Source organism: Ambystoma mexicanum, chromosome 13, assembly GCF_040938575.1.
Source record: "Ambystoma mexicanum isolate Mex_15411 chromosome 13, UKY_AmexF1_1, whole genome shotgun sequence".
Lineage (NCBI taxonomy): Eukaryota > Metazoa > Chordata > Amphibia > Caudata > Ambystomatidae > Ambystoma > Ambystoma mexicanum.
The window spans coordinates 363,165,244-363,183,874 of NC_090938.1; the positions used below are offsets into that span (position 1 = coordinate 363,165,244).

The window sequence follows — 18,631 nt, forward strand, 5'->3', positions numbered from 1 at the left end:
ATTAGCGCGTCTTTTTTGGCGCACGCGTCAGCCCCGTTCGATTCCATGAATACGTGTTTTGAACGTGTGTGTGGGCGTTCCGCGCATTTGCCTCCTGTACTTCCCCCGTGACGCCCACATTTTCACGCGTTGTTCCCCATTCCGCGTGTAACGCCCCCTGTTTCTCCTACTTTTGTTGTGTGTGCCGCGCTATGTGCGATTTTGCTGTGCGCGTAGCGCATGCTGTTTGGAGACGTGTGTGCCAGCGTGCGGCACGCAGAATTTTGGCGCACATCCTGGAATTTACTCACGCACGGACTTCCATGAATCGCTGTGCACGGGTTTTGCTGCGATTTTCGCACTGGCACTGCGATTTGCACGCTTTCAGCGCACATTAATTCCATGAATCGGCCTGTGAATGTCTGTTCTGAAATACCATAAATCCCTATAAAGATTTGACAAGCTATTTGACATTGGGACAAGTGCCTTTCATAGAAAAGCATACAATCAGAAAATGTGTTTTATTATTTGTAAATTGATTTATAGCATAAATGAATAGTGTATATTTGAGGAATGTTTCTGAAGGTGGTACCAGAACAGTGCTTTCCACCTGAAGGCACCATTTTTCCCATAAGCTTCTCTGGGTTTCAGGAATAGAGAAAGAGGGCTCCAATAGTCTGGGATATAGGACACCTCTCCCTGTTCACTCCTGTGCATCAATTCAGAGACTCTGTATCCTGCCTCCAGAAGTCACGCAGTGTGATCTTGGACCAAATGATCTCTGGGAAATTTCTCTTTTTCCCTCTTTGTTTTTCTGGGGCATGGTCCAAGTAGCACAATTATCAAACTGTGCCATCATGATACTTTATTGTAAGATACTGAGCACTACTACATAATAGAGTGACTTTCACCCATGCAGAAGCTCACTTCATGTATTCAGCCCTTTTTGTATCAGACCAAAGAACAGTAAAGATATGATGCTCTAGATCAGGAACTGCCTTTTTTCCAGGTGTCACCGCAATGTATTTATGGTGAATTCGACCTGCCCTATTCCCCTTGGCATACTGCAGCATACTGATGCTGCAATACAATGGATGCCCTGGGCCCCTCAACAATCCTGGAGATGAACTTTCACTCATGGTCAGCACAAGCTGCTTCCTAAATATACTGCTTTTAATTGCCTCTGTTTCATTCATTCAGATGTTCAACATAAAGTTACTGTACGTGTTAACTTGAGATTGACTAGGTTCACATGCATGGAAAATCATTATTTTAGGGGGAATGAAGTGAATATTGATTCACATTCATTTTATCTTAATGTTTACAATTCACATAATGATCATGAAACCTCTAGAGGTGAAGAAGCGCCTTTGAGTAACTGACTGGATTCAGACCATTGAAGAATGCAAGCAATATACTTATCCCCATTATATTCCATTGGATGGGAATCCTCTCCAAATGATTACTGACAATATGACTACATTCCCAGACGCCCTTTGGATACTTTATTTTCCCAAACATAAGAATTAATTTAGTACCATACAATGAGATCCAGGGTTTGATAAATAAGCTCCAACGCGATCTGAGAACTTGCTGTTTCTGTAAAACAAATGTGCTAGAATGTCTTAGGCCCCTTCTAAGGTCTTCTCTTCCTGCTTCCAGTTGCCATTACTCATCCTTCACCCTGTGTTTGCCTCTCCCTACACCGGCCTTTACCTCTCATATCTCCTTTATTTAATGTTCCTCTGCTTCCCCTCTGTTCTGTCTCCCTATATATTTCTCTAGATATATCTCTTCCTCCTCCTAATCTTACCTCTCCAGATGTGTGTTCTTGTAGTCCCCACTTTTCCTCCCTCCACTTTAACCTCCTCTGCCTCCTTCTTGTTCCCTACTCTCCTCTCCTTTCTGCAGATGTTTGCTAATAGTCATATTACTCCCAAACTACTCTCTTGGTTGGACTCAATTTTAAATTCCACATGGAAGGTATTTTGTTCAAGGATAGGAAACCTATGGTAGCTGTATGAAACCCAGGAGCACATACTCTGAATTTAGGGGACTTGAATTGTCTAAAATGCAATCATGTGTATACACTTGTAACAAGGTACGTATGCCAATCTGCTCATTAATGGTATATTTGGGCATTCCATCATCTTCATTTCAATCAGAAATTACTTCATAACGGCCACTAGGGGCAGTGAATCCATATATGGCTTATTTGCTTTTGGGCTATTGCTACAGAGCTCAAACAGGTGTTAATACTTATCCCACATGTCATTTAGTCAAGTAACGTTATAAACAAGCACATTTTAATTCATAAAAAGCATGTTATACATGTCTTCTTTTTACATTTGTTTTCAAATATGTAGCTGGCCGAATCTGTGGCTGTGGATGAAAAAAGTGACAGTGAAGATTTAATTCCGATCATCAAATCTTCTCCTGAAAAGGTACATTGTAAATGTTTCACTGTGGTACATGGTTGAACCTGTGCCTTATTGTGTCCAATAAACAATCACATCTAGCAGCACTTGCATTTATCCCAATAACATTGAATGTCTGTTCAGAAATACCATATATCCCTATGAAGATTTGACAAGTCATTTGACATTCGGACAAGTGCCTTTCATATAGAAAAGCATACAATCATAAAATGTGTTTTATTATTTGTGAATTGATTTGTAGTATACAAAAATAGAGAATATTTGAGGAATGTTTCTGAAGGTAATACCAGAACAGTGCTTTCCATCTGAAGGCACGTTTTTTTCCCATAAGCTTCTCTGGGTTTCAGGAAGAGAGAAAGAGGGCTCTAAAAGTCTGGGATATAGGACACCTCTCCCTGATCACTCCTGTGCATCAATCCAGAGACTCTTTATCCTGCTTCCAGGAGTCACACAGTGTGATCTTGGACCAAATGATCTCTGGGAAAATTCTCTTTTCCCCTCTTTGTTTTTCTGGGTAATGTTCCACAATTATCAAACTGTGCCATCATTATACTTTCTTGAAAGATACTGAGCACTACTGCATAATAGAGTGACTTTCACCCATGCAGAAGCTCACTTCATGTATTCAGCCACTTTTTGTATTACACCAAAGAGCGGTAAAGATATAATGCTCTAGATCAGGAACTGTCTTTTTTTCAGGTGTCACCTCAATGTATTTGTGGTGGTTTCTACCTGCCCTATTCCCCTTGGCATACTGCAGAATACTTATGCTGCAATACAATGAATGCCCGGGGCCCCTCAACAGTCCTGGAGATAAACTTTCACTCATGGTCAGCATAAGCTGCTTCTTAAATGTACTGCTTTTAATTGCCTCTGTTTCATTCATTTAGATGTTTAACATAAAGTAACTGTACATTTTAACTTGAGATTGACTAGGTTTACAGGTATGGAAAATCATTATTGTAGGGGGAATGAAGTGAATATTGATTCACATACATTTTATCTTAATTTTTACAATTCACACAATGATCATGAAACGTTTAGAGGTGAAGAAGCGCCTTTGGGTAAATGACTGGATTCAGACCATTGAAGAATGCAAGCAATATACCTATCCCCATTATATTCCATCGGATGGGAATCCTCTCCAAATGATTCCTGACAATATGACTACATTCCAGACGCCCTTTGGAGACTTTATTTTCCCAAACATAAGAATTAATTTAGTTCCATACAATGAGATCCAGGGTTTGATAAATAAGCTCCACCAAGATCTGAGAACTTGCCGTTTCTGTAAAACAAATGTGATAGAATGTCTTACGCCCCTTCTAAGGTCTTCTCTTCCTGCTTCCAGTTGACATTACTCATCCTCCACCCTGTGTTTGCCTCTCCCTACACCGGCCTTTACCTCTCATATCTCCTTTATTTAATGTTCCTCTGCTTCCTCTCTATTCTCTGTCTCCCTACATATTTCTCTAGATATATCTCTTCCACCTCCTAATCTTATCTCTCCAGATGTGTGTTCTTGTTGTCCCCACTTTTCCGCCCTCCACTTTCCCCTCCTCTGCCTCCCTCTTGTTCCTTACTCTCCTCTCCTTTCTGCAGAAGTTTGCTAATAGTCATATTACTCCCAAACTACACTCTTGGTTGGACTCAATTTTAAATTCCACACAGGAAGGTATTTTGTTCAAGGATAGGAAACCTATGGTAGCTGTATGAAGCTCAGGAGCACATACTCTGAATTTAGTGGACTTGAATGGTCTAAAATGCAATCATGTTTATACACTTGTAACAAGGTATGTATGCCAATCTGTTCATTAATGGTATATCTGGGTAGTCCATCATCTTCATTTCAATCAGAAATGACTTCATAACTGCCACTAGGGGCGGTGAATCAATATATGGCTTATTTGCTTTTGGGCTATTGCTATAGAGCTCAAACAGGTGTTAATACTTATCCCACATGTCATTTAGTCAAGTAACGTTGTAAACAAAAACATTTTAATTCATAAAAAGCACATTATACATATCTTCTTTTTACATTTGTTTTCAAATATGTAGCCGGCCGAATCTGTGGCTGTGGATGAAAAAAGTGACAGTGAAGATTTAATTCTGATCAACAAATCTTCTCCTGAAAAGGTACATTGTAAATGTTTCATGGTGTTACATGGTTGAACCTGCGCCTTATTGTGTCCAATAAATAATCACATCTAGCAGCAATTGCATTTATCCCAATAACATTGAATGTCTGTTCTGAAATACCATATATCCCTATTAAGATTTGACAAGTCATTTGACATTCGGACAAGTGCCTTTCATACAGAAAAGCATACAATCAGAACATGTGTTTTATTATTTGTAAATTGATTTGTAGCATAAATGAATAGTGTATATTTGGGGAATGTTTCTGAAGGTGGTACCAGAACAGTGCTTTCCATCTGAAGGCACCTTTTTTCCCATAAGCTTCTCTGGGTTTCAGGAAGAGAGAAAGAGGGCTCTAATAGTGTGGGATATAGGACACCTCTCCCTGATCACTCCTGAGCAGCAATCCAGAGACTCTGGGCCTCATTACACGGTAGGCAGTAAACCATGGTGCTATTAGCACCATGGTTGCCGCCGGTACCATACCGGTACCACCATGGAGGAAAGGGGAATTACCACCCCATTCCAAGGTTGGCGGGGCGATAATTCCCCTTTCTCCATGGCCCTTCCCCATTCCCATTCTTGCCCCATAGGGCATAATGGGAATGGGGAAGGAGCTAATTACGGTACCGCAAATTGCGGTACCGTAATTAGCACCAAAGTCCCTTTGCAGGTCCCAACTTTAACAGCTGGTCTACACCAGCCGTTAAGGTCGGGTCCCGCGAAGGGACCTCGTAGTAAGGCGGTAAGGGTTAACGGTCACCGGTACCCTTACCGGTGACCGTTAACCCTTACCGGCTTCCGTGTAATGAGGCCCTCTGTATCCTGCCACAGTGTCACCTTCAACCAAATGATCTCTGGGAAACTTCTCTTTTCCCCTCTTTGTTTTTCTGGGGCATGTTCCAAGTACCACAATTATCAAACTGTGCCATCATGATACTTTATTGTAAGATACTGAGCACTACTGCATAATAGAGTGACTTTCATCCATGCAGAAGCTCACTTCATGAATTCAGCCACTTTTTGTATTAGACCAAAGAGCAGTAAAGATATGATGCTCTAGATCAGGAACTGTCTTTTTTCCAGGTGTCACCTCAATGTGTTTATGGTGAATTCGACCTGCCATATTCCCCTTGGCATACTGCAGCATACTTATGCTGCAATACAATGGATGCCCTTAGCCCCTCAACAGTCCTGGAGATGAACTTTCACTCATCGTCAGCACAAGCTGCTTCCTAAATGTACTGCTTTTAATTGCCTCTGTTTCATTCATTTAGATGTTTAACATAAAGTAACTGTACGTGTTAACTTGAGATTGACTAGGTTCACATGTATGGAGAATCATTATTTTAGGGGGAATGAAGTGAATATTAATTCACGTTCATTTTATCGTAATGTTTACAATTCACATAATGATCATGAAACCTTTAGAGGTGAAGAAGCGCCTTTGGGTAACTGACTGGATTCAGACCATTGAAGAATGCAAGCAATACACTTATCCCATTATATTCCATTGGCTGGGAATCCTCTCCAAATGATTACTGACAATATGACTACATTCCCAGACGCCCTTTGGAGACTTTATTTCCTCAAATATAAGAATTAATTTAATACCGTACAATGAGATCCAGGGTTTGATAAATAAGCTCCAACGCGATCTGAGAACTTGCCGTTTCTGTGAAGCAAATGTGAAAGAATGTTTTAGGCCCCTTCTAAGGTCTTCTCTTCCTGCTTCCAGTTGCCATTACTCATCCTCCACCCTGTGTTTGCCTCTCCCTACACCGACCTTTACCTCTCATTTCTCCTTTATTTAATGTTCCACTGCTTCCTCTCTATTCTCTGTCTCCCTATATATTTCTCTAGATATATCTCTTTCTCCTCCTAATCTTATCTCTCCAGATGTGTGTTCTTGTTGTCCCCACTTTTCCACCCTCCACTTTGACCTCCTCTGCCTCCCTCTTGTTCCTTACTCTCCTCTCATTTCTGTACATGTTTGCTAATAGTCCTATTACTCCCAAACTACACTCTTAGTCGGACTCGATTTTAAATTCCACACAGGAAGGTATTTTGTTCAAGTATAGGAAACCTATGGTAGCTGTATGAAACTCAGGAGCACATACCCTCAATGTAGGGGACTTGAATTGTCTAAAATGCGCTCATGTGTATGCACTTGTAACAAGGTACGTGTGCCAATCTGCCCATTAATGGTATATTTGGGCATTCCATCATCTTCAATTCAATCAGAAATTAGTGCATACCCACTCAGCTCCCATTCCATACATCTGAACTGTGCAGCTGTTGGGCTTTTCCAACTAACTATTTCCTTGTCCTGTTGAGCTATAAGCTCATCACAGTTCCAATGGGCATGCATGGTACTGACTAACAGCAAATCCTGAAAACGAATATTGCTCACCAGTCACATGCTGGTGCATTTCCAGGTTAATAAGCAGCTCACCAATGTCCACAAACATGAGCACTTACAAACATTTACTATACTCAATGCTTTTATCTTGAAACACTGCAGGCCATACATTAGGGAGCACATTGAGACGGTATGGTAATTCTGTCATGCACAGCCCACATGTGTTTGAGTAGAATTAAGTTTCTGATGGATTTCACTATATCGGCTCCGAGGCCACTATATTGGGGAATGCAGTGGTGCCCTGTCCTAAGGCATCCCAAAGCAAAACCCATATTCTCTGCAAAATGATTGACTCACATTAGTTTATTTACAGCAGTGCTTTATCCAAAAACCGTATTCCTGTGGCTGAGTTCAACAAATTACAGCAGGCAGTAAAGGGGTTCTGGCTATAGACGTAACAAACATAAGCTGAGCTCCTGCAACACGTTTTCCATTGGTTGTCTAATTAATGCCAGAAAGCAATAAGAGAGCAAATCTCATTGAAGAGTCCATGGACTCACCTTTTGGTAGTGTCTGCTTTGCTTGAGTAATTAAAAATCTCCCTAAGTGTAGTCTGCTACAAAACAGTTAGTAGGGAAGAATGTTGTGCCAAATCACTAAGCTGTTTCAGGTTGAAATGTGACATAGCCTGAGAAATTATTAGAATTTACACTTGTCCAAAATATGAGTGATGCACATAAATTGAATGCTCTATGAATAAGTGTAACTTAACATTGTGTACTGTATGCTCAATGTGTGTGCTGCTCATGCTTAACTTACCAAGGGACTTGCAATAGACCTCACTTTCAGTAAAGTTAAATGGGGGCATTTGACTAGTTCAATGTGTTGCTCGTTTGGTCAAACTTGGGTACTGCAATGCAATGTTCATGAACAATCATATATATATATAGATGACAACAGTATTCCCAGATAATCACAATTCAATGTTTACACTAATTGCATACCTTGATGAGTTAAACATTAGTGTGAGAACGTTTATTTTCATAACTGCCACTAGGGTCAGTGAATCAATATATGGCTTAGTTTCTTTTGGGCAATTGCTACAGAGCACAAGCAGGTGTTAATATTCATCCCACATGTCATTTAGGCAAGTAACGTTGTAAACAAACACATTTTTATTAATAAAAATCACATTATACATGTCCTCTTTTTACATTTGTTTGCAAATATGTAGCTGGCCGAATCTGTGGCTGTGGATGAAAAAAGGGACCGTGAAGAAGATTTCATTCCGATCAACACATCTTCTCCTGAAAAGGTACACTACAAATGTTTCATTGTGGTACATGGTTGAACCTATGCCTTTTTTTGTCCAAGAAATAATCAAATCTAGCAGCACTTGCATTTATCCCAATAACATTGAATGTCTGTTCTGAAATACCATATATCCCTATGAAGATGTTTTAAGTCATTTCACATTGGGACAAGTGCCTTTCATACAGAACAGCATACAATCATAAAATGTGTTTTATTATTTGTAAATTGATTTGCAGCATAAATGAAAAGTGTATCTTTGAGGAATGTTTCTGAAGGTAGTACCAGAACAGTGCTTTCCATCTGAAGGCACCTTTTTCCCATAAGGTTCTCTGGGTTTCCCTGATCACTCCTGTGCATCAATCCAGAGACTCTGTATCCTGCTTCCAGGAGTCACGCAGTGTGATCTTGGACCAAATGATCTCTGGGAAACTTCTCTTTTCCCCTCTTTGTTTTTCTGGGGCATGGTCCAAGTAGCACAATTATGAAATGGTGACATCATGATACGTTCTTGTAAGATACTGAGCACTACTGCATAATAGAGTGGCTTTCACCCATGCAGATGCTCACTTCATGTGTTCAGCCACTTTTTGTATTAGACTAAAGAGCGGTAAAGATGTGATGCTCTAGATCAGGAACTCTCTATTTTTCAGGTGTCACCTCAATGTATTTGTGGTGGATTCTACCTGCCCTATTCGCCTTGGCATACTGCAGCATACTTATGCTGCAATAAAATGGATGCCCTGGGCCCCTCCACAGCCCTGGAGATGAACTTTCACTCATGGTCAGCACAAGCTGCTTCTTGAATGTACTGCTTTAAATTGCCTCTGTTTCATTCATTTAGATGTTTAACATAAAGTAACTGTACATGTTAACTTGAGATTGACTAGGTTTACAGGTATGGAAAATCATTATTGTAGGGGGAATGAAGTGAATATTGATTCACATACATTTTATCTTAATTTTTACAATTCACACAATGATCATGAAACGTTTAGAGGTGAAGAAGCGCCTTTGGGTAAATGACTGGATTCAGACCATTGACGAATGCAAGCAATATACTTATCCCCATTATATTCCATTGGATGGGTATCCTCTCCAAATGATTACTGACAATATGGCTACATTCCAGACACCCTCTGGAGACTTTATTTTCCCAAATATAAGAATTAATTTAGTACCATACAATGAGATCCAGGGTTTGATAAATAAGCTCCAACAAGATCTGAGAACTTGCCATTTCTGTAAAACAAATGTGATAGAATGTCTTAGGCCCCTTCTAAGGTCTTCTCTTCCTGCTTCCAGTTGCCATTACTCATCCTCCACTCTGTGTTTGCCTCTCCCTACACCGGCCTTTACCTGTTGGGTATTTTGCATAGATTTGGGGCCTAGCGGTATTTTCTTACCGCCAAAAATGAAAATAATTCAGTAATAATCACTCTTTGCATTCAGATTGGATTTGGTATATAGTACTACAGTATACATACATTATTTCAGCACACAGATACATTTAGTGGTATACATTATGTTGGTATGCGTTATTGGTGGTATTTCTGGTGAGCATAATTCCTTTGTTTTATATGTGGCCACAATATCCAGAACACCTTATTTTTGTTTAGTTTGCTCGTGGGATCACTAGAGAGGCCTCATGCTTACATTTCAGGAACACCACATTTTCATTTGGAGTGCCACCATGGGCTGTTCTCACTGACTTATCTACGACAGCGAGCTAACATGTGGTATTCATCACCAACTTATCTACATCAGTGAACTATATCCAGGGCCTCTCTTTCTTCTGACTCATGTAACTCCAGCAGCAGGCTATTTCATTATGTTATTATTATGTTCCGTTCAAAAAACACACACACTTATATACTGAATGGAATCGTGCACACAGCTACCGCCAAGTCTTATTTTTAGCTACCTTAAAAATGACAATTGCACTGTCTAAACATCTTCCTATATTATCAGTGCTATAATGGTAGATGCACAAAGAAAAGAGAAAAATAAAACACACTACCCGTCTGCTTTCAGATATTTTTGTGTATTATAAAAATTGCATTTCAACACGATCTTACTCTTTTTACAGAAATAAATGGAAATTGCACAGCAACAACATTATCTGTAACAAAATGAGAAGAGAGCGGGAAGAACATATTCAATTTGCAACATTAAACATGTTGATAAAACACTGGAATTCCCTCTTCTACTCTGACTGAATAGTTTCGCACACATACACACTGCCCCCGCACTCTACAATATAATTACCAAGCCTGTCCAGCATGTGAAATTCTTCGGCAGGTCGCCTTCTGGAAGTGGCTCAATGCTCGCTCTTAATTCACCCCAGCAAGGACGAGCATCTGTTGTCACTCAAACCGGGGCTTATTGACTGTAATTCCCAGTCTCTGCAGCAGTGCACTGGGATCTGCTTTTTTCAATCAGGAAACTCCCCAGCCACCAGCCAGGTCCTTCTCCGAGCTGTGTAAAATGTCTTCTAACTCTTTTCTTCCCCGAGATTCTACAGGAAAACTCTTGTTACCTCCCTCAATGTGACGTGCATCCAATAAAATCCATCATGTCCTATACTCCTACTTTCAACAATGGCTTGGCTTATACAGTTGCAACTGTAACAAAACTGATTTCCTGCTTATTCGAGTCTTTGCTTCCTGCAAACGCTGTGGACAGAGCACAGATAGAAGCAAAGAGAAAAAAAATCTGGATGCATGTTTAAAATGACTTTCAGAGCCTGTCTTTTCCATCTCATTTTGCACTGGAGAACACATTATATTATTAATGTGTTAGAATCATGTTAGTATTGTTCATGAGGTTAGTTCATTAATCCTCAAATGTGTCTCCTGCAACAGAGGAATTTCAGGTGAAAAAAAATATATATGCTTTTAACTGTGAAAAAATGTATTAGCATTTTAGATGTAGAAATCGTTTTTAACTGAATAGCCTGTTTTCATTTACATGTCCATGTCACACTGGCAGCACATGCCCTGATGTACCGCATTATAGCAATGCACCAAACCAATGCAGGTGTGCTGCATGAAAAAATTGCTAAATAATCTTACATATTCCCTCCTTTTTTCTGAGAATTTGGCAGTCCAAGCCATAATTAGAGGAAAATCAACTTGCTCCCTTCCTTCTTTTAAAATGTAGCAATCCAACAAAATGAATATTCACATGCAAAAACGAAAAAGTTGAAAAACCACTGTCCAATCAACATAATATCAAAATTCATCTTTGGGTCCATATGTTCCTTCAATGGAAGTGTCCATAGTCCAGTGCTTCAATTTTATACTTGAAGTCAGTCAAACACAATAAGATAAAACAAATCACTAAAACTAAGAATTAACATAACAGATTAAAATAATTAATTAAAATAATAAATACGTGGAACTCCATACTCCAGGCCACTTGTCTGCCTCTGATATGTCCCGACCAGCGATGTCAAATCATTTGGTTCATTCGGGTGTTCTTCCATCTTGGTACTCTTGGATCCTTTTCTATAGAAGTCATCTTTTCTTTGGCATTCCGGTTATTTTGTCTTCACCTCCACCCGGAGGCAGGCATCATTCGATCTTCATCCAGGGGACTCTAGGACTCCATCGTCTCCCGTGACCTCCGGTACAAATATGTTAACATTCTAAACCAAATAGAAAAGAAACAGATTAAGTATACAGCACAATACTAACTCCACCCTTTTGCCAAAAATAAAACATGCTTTGTAAAACATTTCACCATTTTTCTTTCGCCTTTTGAAATTAAGCACAGGTTAAAAAGAAAACAAGCATTCATAAAACAACATTCAATATTTAATGCATTTTCATTCTGCACACCAACTCCATAAACGTCAGCTTCTATTTTTTTTATATTATATATATATTTACATATATTACAGTGTTTATGTGCCATTATAATCAACCATCTTTATTTAACTTCTCTGTCACTGCCTCCTGACTGTACCCATTTATTTTACCTTTTTGTGTTCAAGGGACTTTATCTGTTTCTACACGCTCCAGATTTTTTATCTCATGGCTTGGATGACATGGCTTGATTTGGTTTAAATGCACAAACTGTTCTGTTGCTGTTTCACCTTCAGTCTTTAAAATTTTATAAACTACAGGAGAGACTTTATCTATAATTCGGAATGGCCCCTGCCAGGCTGCTAGGAATTTGGAATTTTTCTGTTTACTTTTTCCAAAATGAAATTTATACACCTGATCCCCTACACAATATTCCTTTACTGTTGACTTTTTATCATAATATGTTTTAGCACTATCAGCAGCCCTTTCCAGATTTCTCTGTACAAAAGCAAATGCATGTTGTAAATGCTTCCTGAGCTCATCAATGTATTCATGAACTGTAGATGCGCTTACAAGTGTTTGCTCATGTGTTCTGTATAGCAGGTGTTGCGGCAACACCATTTTCCTACCTGTCAAGACCTCATGTGGGCTAATACCTGTTACTTTGGCAGGAGTTGATCTGATTGCCATCAAAACCAACGGTAAACGTAAATCCCAGCTGGAACCTGCTTCAGCTACAAATTTCTTTAAAATGTCCGCAACAGACCTATTACCCCGTTCAACTCCACCTGAAGAAGCCTCCCGATATGCGATATGTAGTTTCCTTTTCACACCCAGTATTTGCCATACTTTGCTCATTAGAGCCCTTGTGAAATGACTTCCTCTGTCTGACTCAATTCTTTGTGGCAACCCAAACCTTGAGAACACATGATTCACTAGCAATGTGGCTGCTGTTTGCGCACTACAATCTGGTGCAGGAATACATTCAATCCTTTTCGACATCAAACATACCACACTCAAAATATAACGGTTTCCTCTGCTCGACTTTTTTAAAGGCTCTACATAGTCTATTTGCAAATCTGACCATGGAAGGTTTAGGCCTCTTTTCATTAGTGGAGCTCTGTGGATTGGTGAAGCAGGTTTAAATTGGGCACATACTAGACATCTTCTAGTATACAATTCCACATCATGGGACATATGTGGCCAATAAGCATAATCTTTTAGTATTTCCAATGTTTTTTGTGAACCTCTGTGGCCTGCAGTTATGGCATCATGTGCATGGCGTAGCATTAGCCCTCTAAATGAAAGGGGTACCACCCATTGTATCTGTCCTGTTATGGACTCTCTAACCATGAGTCCATCCTGTAGTCTAATTCGTTTTTCATTCTTTAATAGCACCCTCAATTCCTCTTTTCCCACACAATCATCTTCTGTTAAAGGGTTTTGTCCAGGATCTGTCATGATCCCTGCCCCCGGAAGACCAGACCAGGCCCAGCAGCCCCGGAAGCAGGCATCATGCCACTTGGAGCATGCCCAAAAGCCCCAGTTAGGGGCTGTTTGGGTGCAGTCCTGGCGCCTATGGCGCCAGGCTCATAAAGATAAAGTCTGTCCTGGCGCCATGGGCGCCAGGCTCATTATTGATAACTTACCTGAAGCAGACCATGCTGCATACTCACCTGAGGCAGACCATGCTGCATGAAGACTCAAGCCAAATGGCTTAGGAGGGACTATTTTACTGAAGGGACTATTTTGTTACTTGGGTGGGGCTGTGGAAGAATACTTACCTGGAACTTCTTCCAAGGCTATTTAAACCACGCCCGGACAGCCACACGTGCTTCGCGTTATTCTGCTTGGTGCAGCGTAACGCTCACCGTTTTTTCAGCAGCTCCAGTCTTCAGCCACGCCCCTTCAGTCCTGGGACTCCTGAAACAAGAAGAAAAGAAGGATAAAGGTTACAACAGGAGTTTTAACTTTAATCCTTACCTGAATCCTGATCCATTTCTCCACGGAGCTGAAAGACAGAAGTCTTTGAAACATCGCTTTGCATTCCTACGGCGCCACGCTGAACTCACCTGCTTGGCGGTACTTCAGCATTCCATCATGCTCTCTCCATCTCGCGGCCGCCCTCCGACACCTAAGGAGACAAAGACAGCAAGGTGAGCAAGGGGACTCTCTAAGGCTATACAAGCTACCCCCAAGGACTTACCAGATTTACCACGGGGGGTACTCACCTCATCTCGGGTCGGCGCAGTCAACTCTGCTTCATCGCCAACCCCGGCCCCTAAGGGGAAAACAACAATAGACTTACCTGAATCTTACCAATTGCCATTTGGAAATCTTCGAGTGGATTAATCGGCAACCTGCAAGGAATCGGACAGAGTGAAGATCAGACATTTGAACTCTTATGAACAATTGGACTTTAGAGTCAATACTGGAACTCACCAATTCCTCTATGCCAGTGAAGTAACTGGTCATCAACGCGCCCCTGCGGTCGACGCAGGATGGAGAGCTCATCCTTCCAAACCATCAGGTGAGACTAAGGAGGGAATATCAAGAGTGATCTGTGGGAAGACAACGGGAGTGGGGAAGGTGGGTTGACACTCAGTTCCACGGGTGGTTAATTCCCCTTCTCCTTTGCAGAAGAATATTCCTGCGAGCCAGACGAACTAGGCTGAGCGGGCCAGTCCAGTCAGTCATCTCGGCGCTACACGTCACGCTGGTGGAAACAACAGCGGCCCAGTTCCGGTCGATGCCCCCGTGGGAACCAGGTGAGCGTAACAGATCTATCAAATGGTTATAATAGATTCCCAAAATTTGATCATTCTTTTGTGCCTCAATCAAATCTTGGTCTGGGGTGTTGTAACTCGATTGTACCACTGATTGTTCTGTCTCCTTTGGTGCTTTAGAACGTGTTACTGCATCAATCTGTATTTCACCCAGTAAATGTTCAATAGGTAGCAATTCCCCCATCACAACCCCAATTTTAGCCAGGTGGTCTGCCTTATCATTTCCCTCCTTATCCTCTCCTGGAGTTTTTAAATGCCCAGAAATTGTTCTCCAGTATATTGTCAAATTATTTTCTGACACCAATTTGTCTATGGCTTGTATCATTTTTCCATGCTTAAGTGGCTTTTTGTTGTATGTAATCATGCCTCTCGCCTTCCAGCCAGGTAGATACTCCACAAAGCTATTTCGTGCATAGTCAGAATCAGTCACCAGGACAATTTCACTGAATTTATTATCAATTGCAGTAGCAATTGCTTTATAAATGGCTGCCAATTCCGCTACTTGACTGCTCCTAGCTCCAATTCTCATCCCTATGCTGGGGATAGCTTCACATTTCAACCAGACATTTCCTATTCCTGACAGTAATTGTTTATTACTGTCATTTTCAATGTGAAAAGCACAACCATCAACATATACAGCTGGCAAGTCCTTGCATGTCTTTTCATCAAAAGCTTTGTGTGGTGATTGTTCAAACTCCTGTAAATTAGGTTCTATTTCCATTTCTTTTGATGCTTGTTCAGCTGCACAGTCATGTAAATCTGCTAAACCTTGAGCAATTGGGCTCTTTTTATTTTGGCCATATCTCACTTCTACAGGAAAACCTTGTAATGCTACGGTCGCTGAAGTGATTCTGGATTGCGCTAGATTACCTGACCTAATTCTTTTACTGTCTAAGAATTGCAAAGGTTGATGATTTTTTTCAATAATCACCTTTTCTCCCTGAACAATGGGCGTAAATGTTGTAGCGCCCACACAGTGGTTAATAGGGCCTTTTCACATTCATTGAATTTCATTTCAACTTGGGAAAATGCTTTACTTGCATAGGCAATGGTTTTGTGATTCACATCATGTTTTTGTGATAACACTGCTGACATACAATGTTCAGAGAAACCTATTTCTATAAAGAAATCCCTGTCCTTTATGGGATATGCTAAACATGGTGCCTTTACAAGACATTCTTTTAATTTAGCCACAGCCTCAGACTGCTCTTTTTCCCATTTCCAGGGTGTATTAATTTTTAGCAGTTTAGTTAATGGTTGAGTGATTTCAGCATAATTTTCAATGAACTTCCTGTTATATCCTGTCATTCCTAATACATTTTTTACCCCTTTCACATTTTTAGGGTCTTTTAGTTTTCGTATGGCCTCTATTTTCTTCTTTTGTGGATTTAGCCCATATTCAGTTACTTCATGGCCTAGAAAATTCACTTTTTTCCTTGCACCATTGTGCTTTTTGTAAAGACACTTTGGCGCCTGCTTTCTGCAATTGGCCAAGCACATGTCTTATTTCATCAAAATGGTTTTTTAAACTTTCGTTTTTTATCAGGACATCATCCACATAAACTATGGTTCCTCTTTCTGCCGCATCAGGCATGGCCTTCCTCAAAAATATTCCAAATTCACTCCCACTATTAACGTACCCGAACGGAGTTCTAACCCATGCGTATTGAGTTCTGTCAAATGTAAAGGAAAATACATTCTGTATCTCCTCTGCCAATGGGATGTACCAATATCCAGAGGTGAGATCTAATGTGGTAAACACCTTTGAACCATGTACCTGAGCTAGGCCCTGATCAATGAATGGCAGTTGCCATCTGGACACTAGTACTCTTTTATTTAACTCCCTCAAGTCTGCACATAGCTGCCATTGACCATTTGGCTTTAACACACCTAAAATGGGCGTGTTGGATGTGCTATGGATAGGCCTGATGATTCTCCGCGATTCTAAATTTTTAATAATCTCTGCCAATGATTCTAAACATGCCAGCGGTATTCTATACTGGCGTACAAATACTGGACTTCTGCTGCACCCTTCCGGAAGTGTGGCCACATGTAAGTTAGTTAGCCCGCAATCATAAGCATCTTTTGCAAATACATCTTTAAATTCCATAAATATCTTCCTCAATTCATTTCTATCCTCATCGTTGTCACACGCATCCGCTGATAAGATCTGCTCTTCTACCATTTTGGAAAATTCCGGAAAATGTTCCGGCAGTGGAATCTCGGCACTTTCCTCTAGCTGTGTCTCTTTGTAAAGCTGCCACTTTTAAATGTTTTGGCATGTCAGCTTCCATTTCAATGGGCTGATTTTCCATTTCATTTTCACTTAAATCAAATGTTATACAACTCTCTTGATAACAGCACACTGTCTCACTTGAATCATAAGGGTACACAGAATGAATTTTAAATATTCCTTTGGGCTGAGAGCCCAGGTATTCTGGCAACTCACTCTTGGCATCTACATACTTTTCAGGGATATTTCCCATCACCATGTTATTTAGATCTGCAGTATAATGTGATTTTTGTATGGCCATTCCTAATGGGGAGTTTTCCTCTAAATGAATATCTTGACAACCCTTATTATTTACCATAATTCTTACAGACCCTTCACCAATATCTACCAATGGAATGTATTCATAATCCAGGCCTTGCTGTTTTATGGATTCATTCAGGCACACAAATGCATCAGAGTCTTTCATCTGCTGTCCATTTTTGCATTTCAGTGTTATTGCAAACTGTTTTGTAAATGCAGGAATAATAGTATCTATCCTCATTTGTATTTCGATTGCATAAGGAACCAGTTGTGCACAATGATAAGCCCTTCTTTTGTCTTCAAATTCAAGTGCTGGCCCACAGAGGCGTGACCAAATTTTTTGATTAAGGAAATCTAACACCATACACATTCTGTGCATGATGTCATTGCCCATGTAAAAGATTATTTTGTGCTCCACTCACTATCCATACATTATGGTAAATTGTTTTCTGCCGATGCTAATTTTTTGCATGCATCTGCCTGCAATTCGGTTTTCAAAATCTGGACTGTCCAACCCAGAAACATATTGGTTTTTAATCCTAAACTTCGGGATTTCCTCCCTCTCCATTATTTTTTGCAACAATTTCTCATTAATGAAGCTCCCCTCCTGCTCAAGCGCTAAAGTGGCTTTTATTGTTTTAAAACAGGCATTTATACCAACATGAACCCATGGTTGCTCATCTTCCATGTGTATTTCAGCAAGAGTGGTAATGTGTTTTTCTGAATCTGCTTTAGGAGTAATATTTTGTTTGCATGTCTTTTCTTTTAAATAAAAACGTAATGTGTGCTCATCTATGGCGGTCTGCCAATTTTTCCTTGGGTCCAAGTATATTTGTACAGGTAGTTTTTCATTGTCGCTCTGCATTTTGTCTTGACACATTAATATAACAATGACACTAGGTATGCAACTATTCTGGAGATATATCTCCACAGCATCATTTGTTTTGGCAACGGTGTGACATTCATTTATGTTGCTATTTTGTGATTTTAGTTTCTTAGGTCTCAATGTTTTTTTGGTTAAGGACCACAGCACTCCATTCACCCCATCTATGAGAGGAGACAATCTTTTCAGGCAATCTGTCCCCATCAGAAATGGAATTTCACAAATAGATGTGATCAATAACTCTTGTTTCATTCTGTGTTTTCCTATTTTTATATCAACCTCAGTTATACCTATATTGGGCACCTCCTCCCCATTAAAGTTATCCACTGGACCTTGATTTTCCTTCACTGTGATTTGATTCTGTGTGGATCTCCCTTCATTGATACTCTTT

The 18,631-nt window shown here is 40.3% G+C and overlaps 1 protein-coding gene across 3 annotated transcripts in view; it reads left to right on the top strand.

Moving 5' to 3' along the window:
- The window catches only part of LOC138520143 (protein IWS1 homolog A-like), a 721,593-nt gene that overhangs the window by 384,743 nt on the left and 318,219 nt on the right, over nucleotides 1-18,631 (top strand). For all 3 annotated transcript variants that reach the window (XM_069632628.1, XM_069632629.1, XM_069632631.1), the window contains 3 exons: nucleotides 2,346-2,423; nucleotides 4,476-4,553; nucleotides 8,153-8,233. In XM_069632628.1, coding sequence (XP_069488729.1) covers nucleotides 2,346-2,423; nucleotides 4,476-4,553; nucleotides 8,153-8,233 — 237 coding nt within the window. The remainder of the gene's footprint in view (nucleotides 1-2,345; nucleotides 2,424-4,475; nucleotides 4,554-8,152; nucleotides 8,234-18,631) is intronic.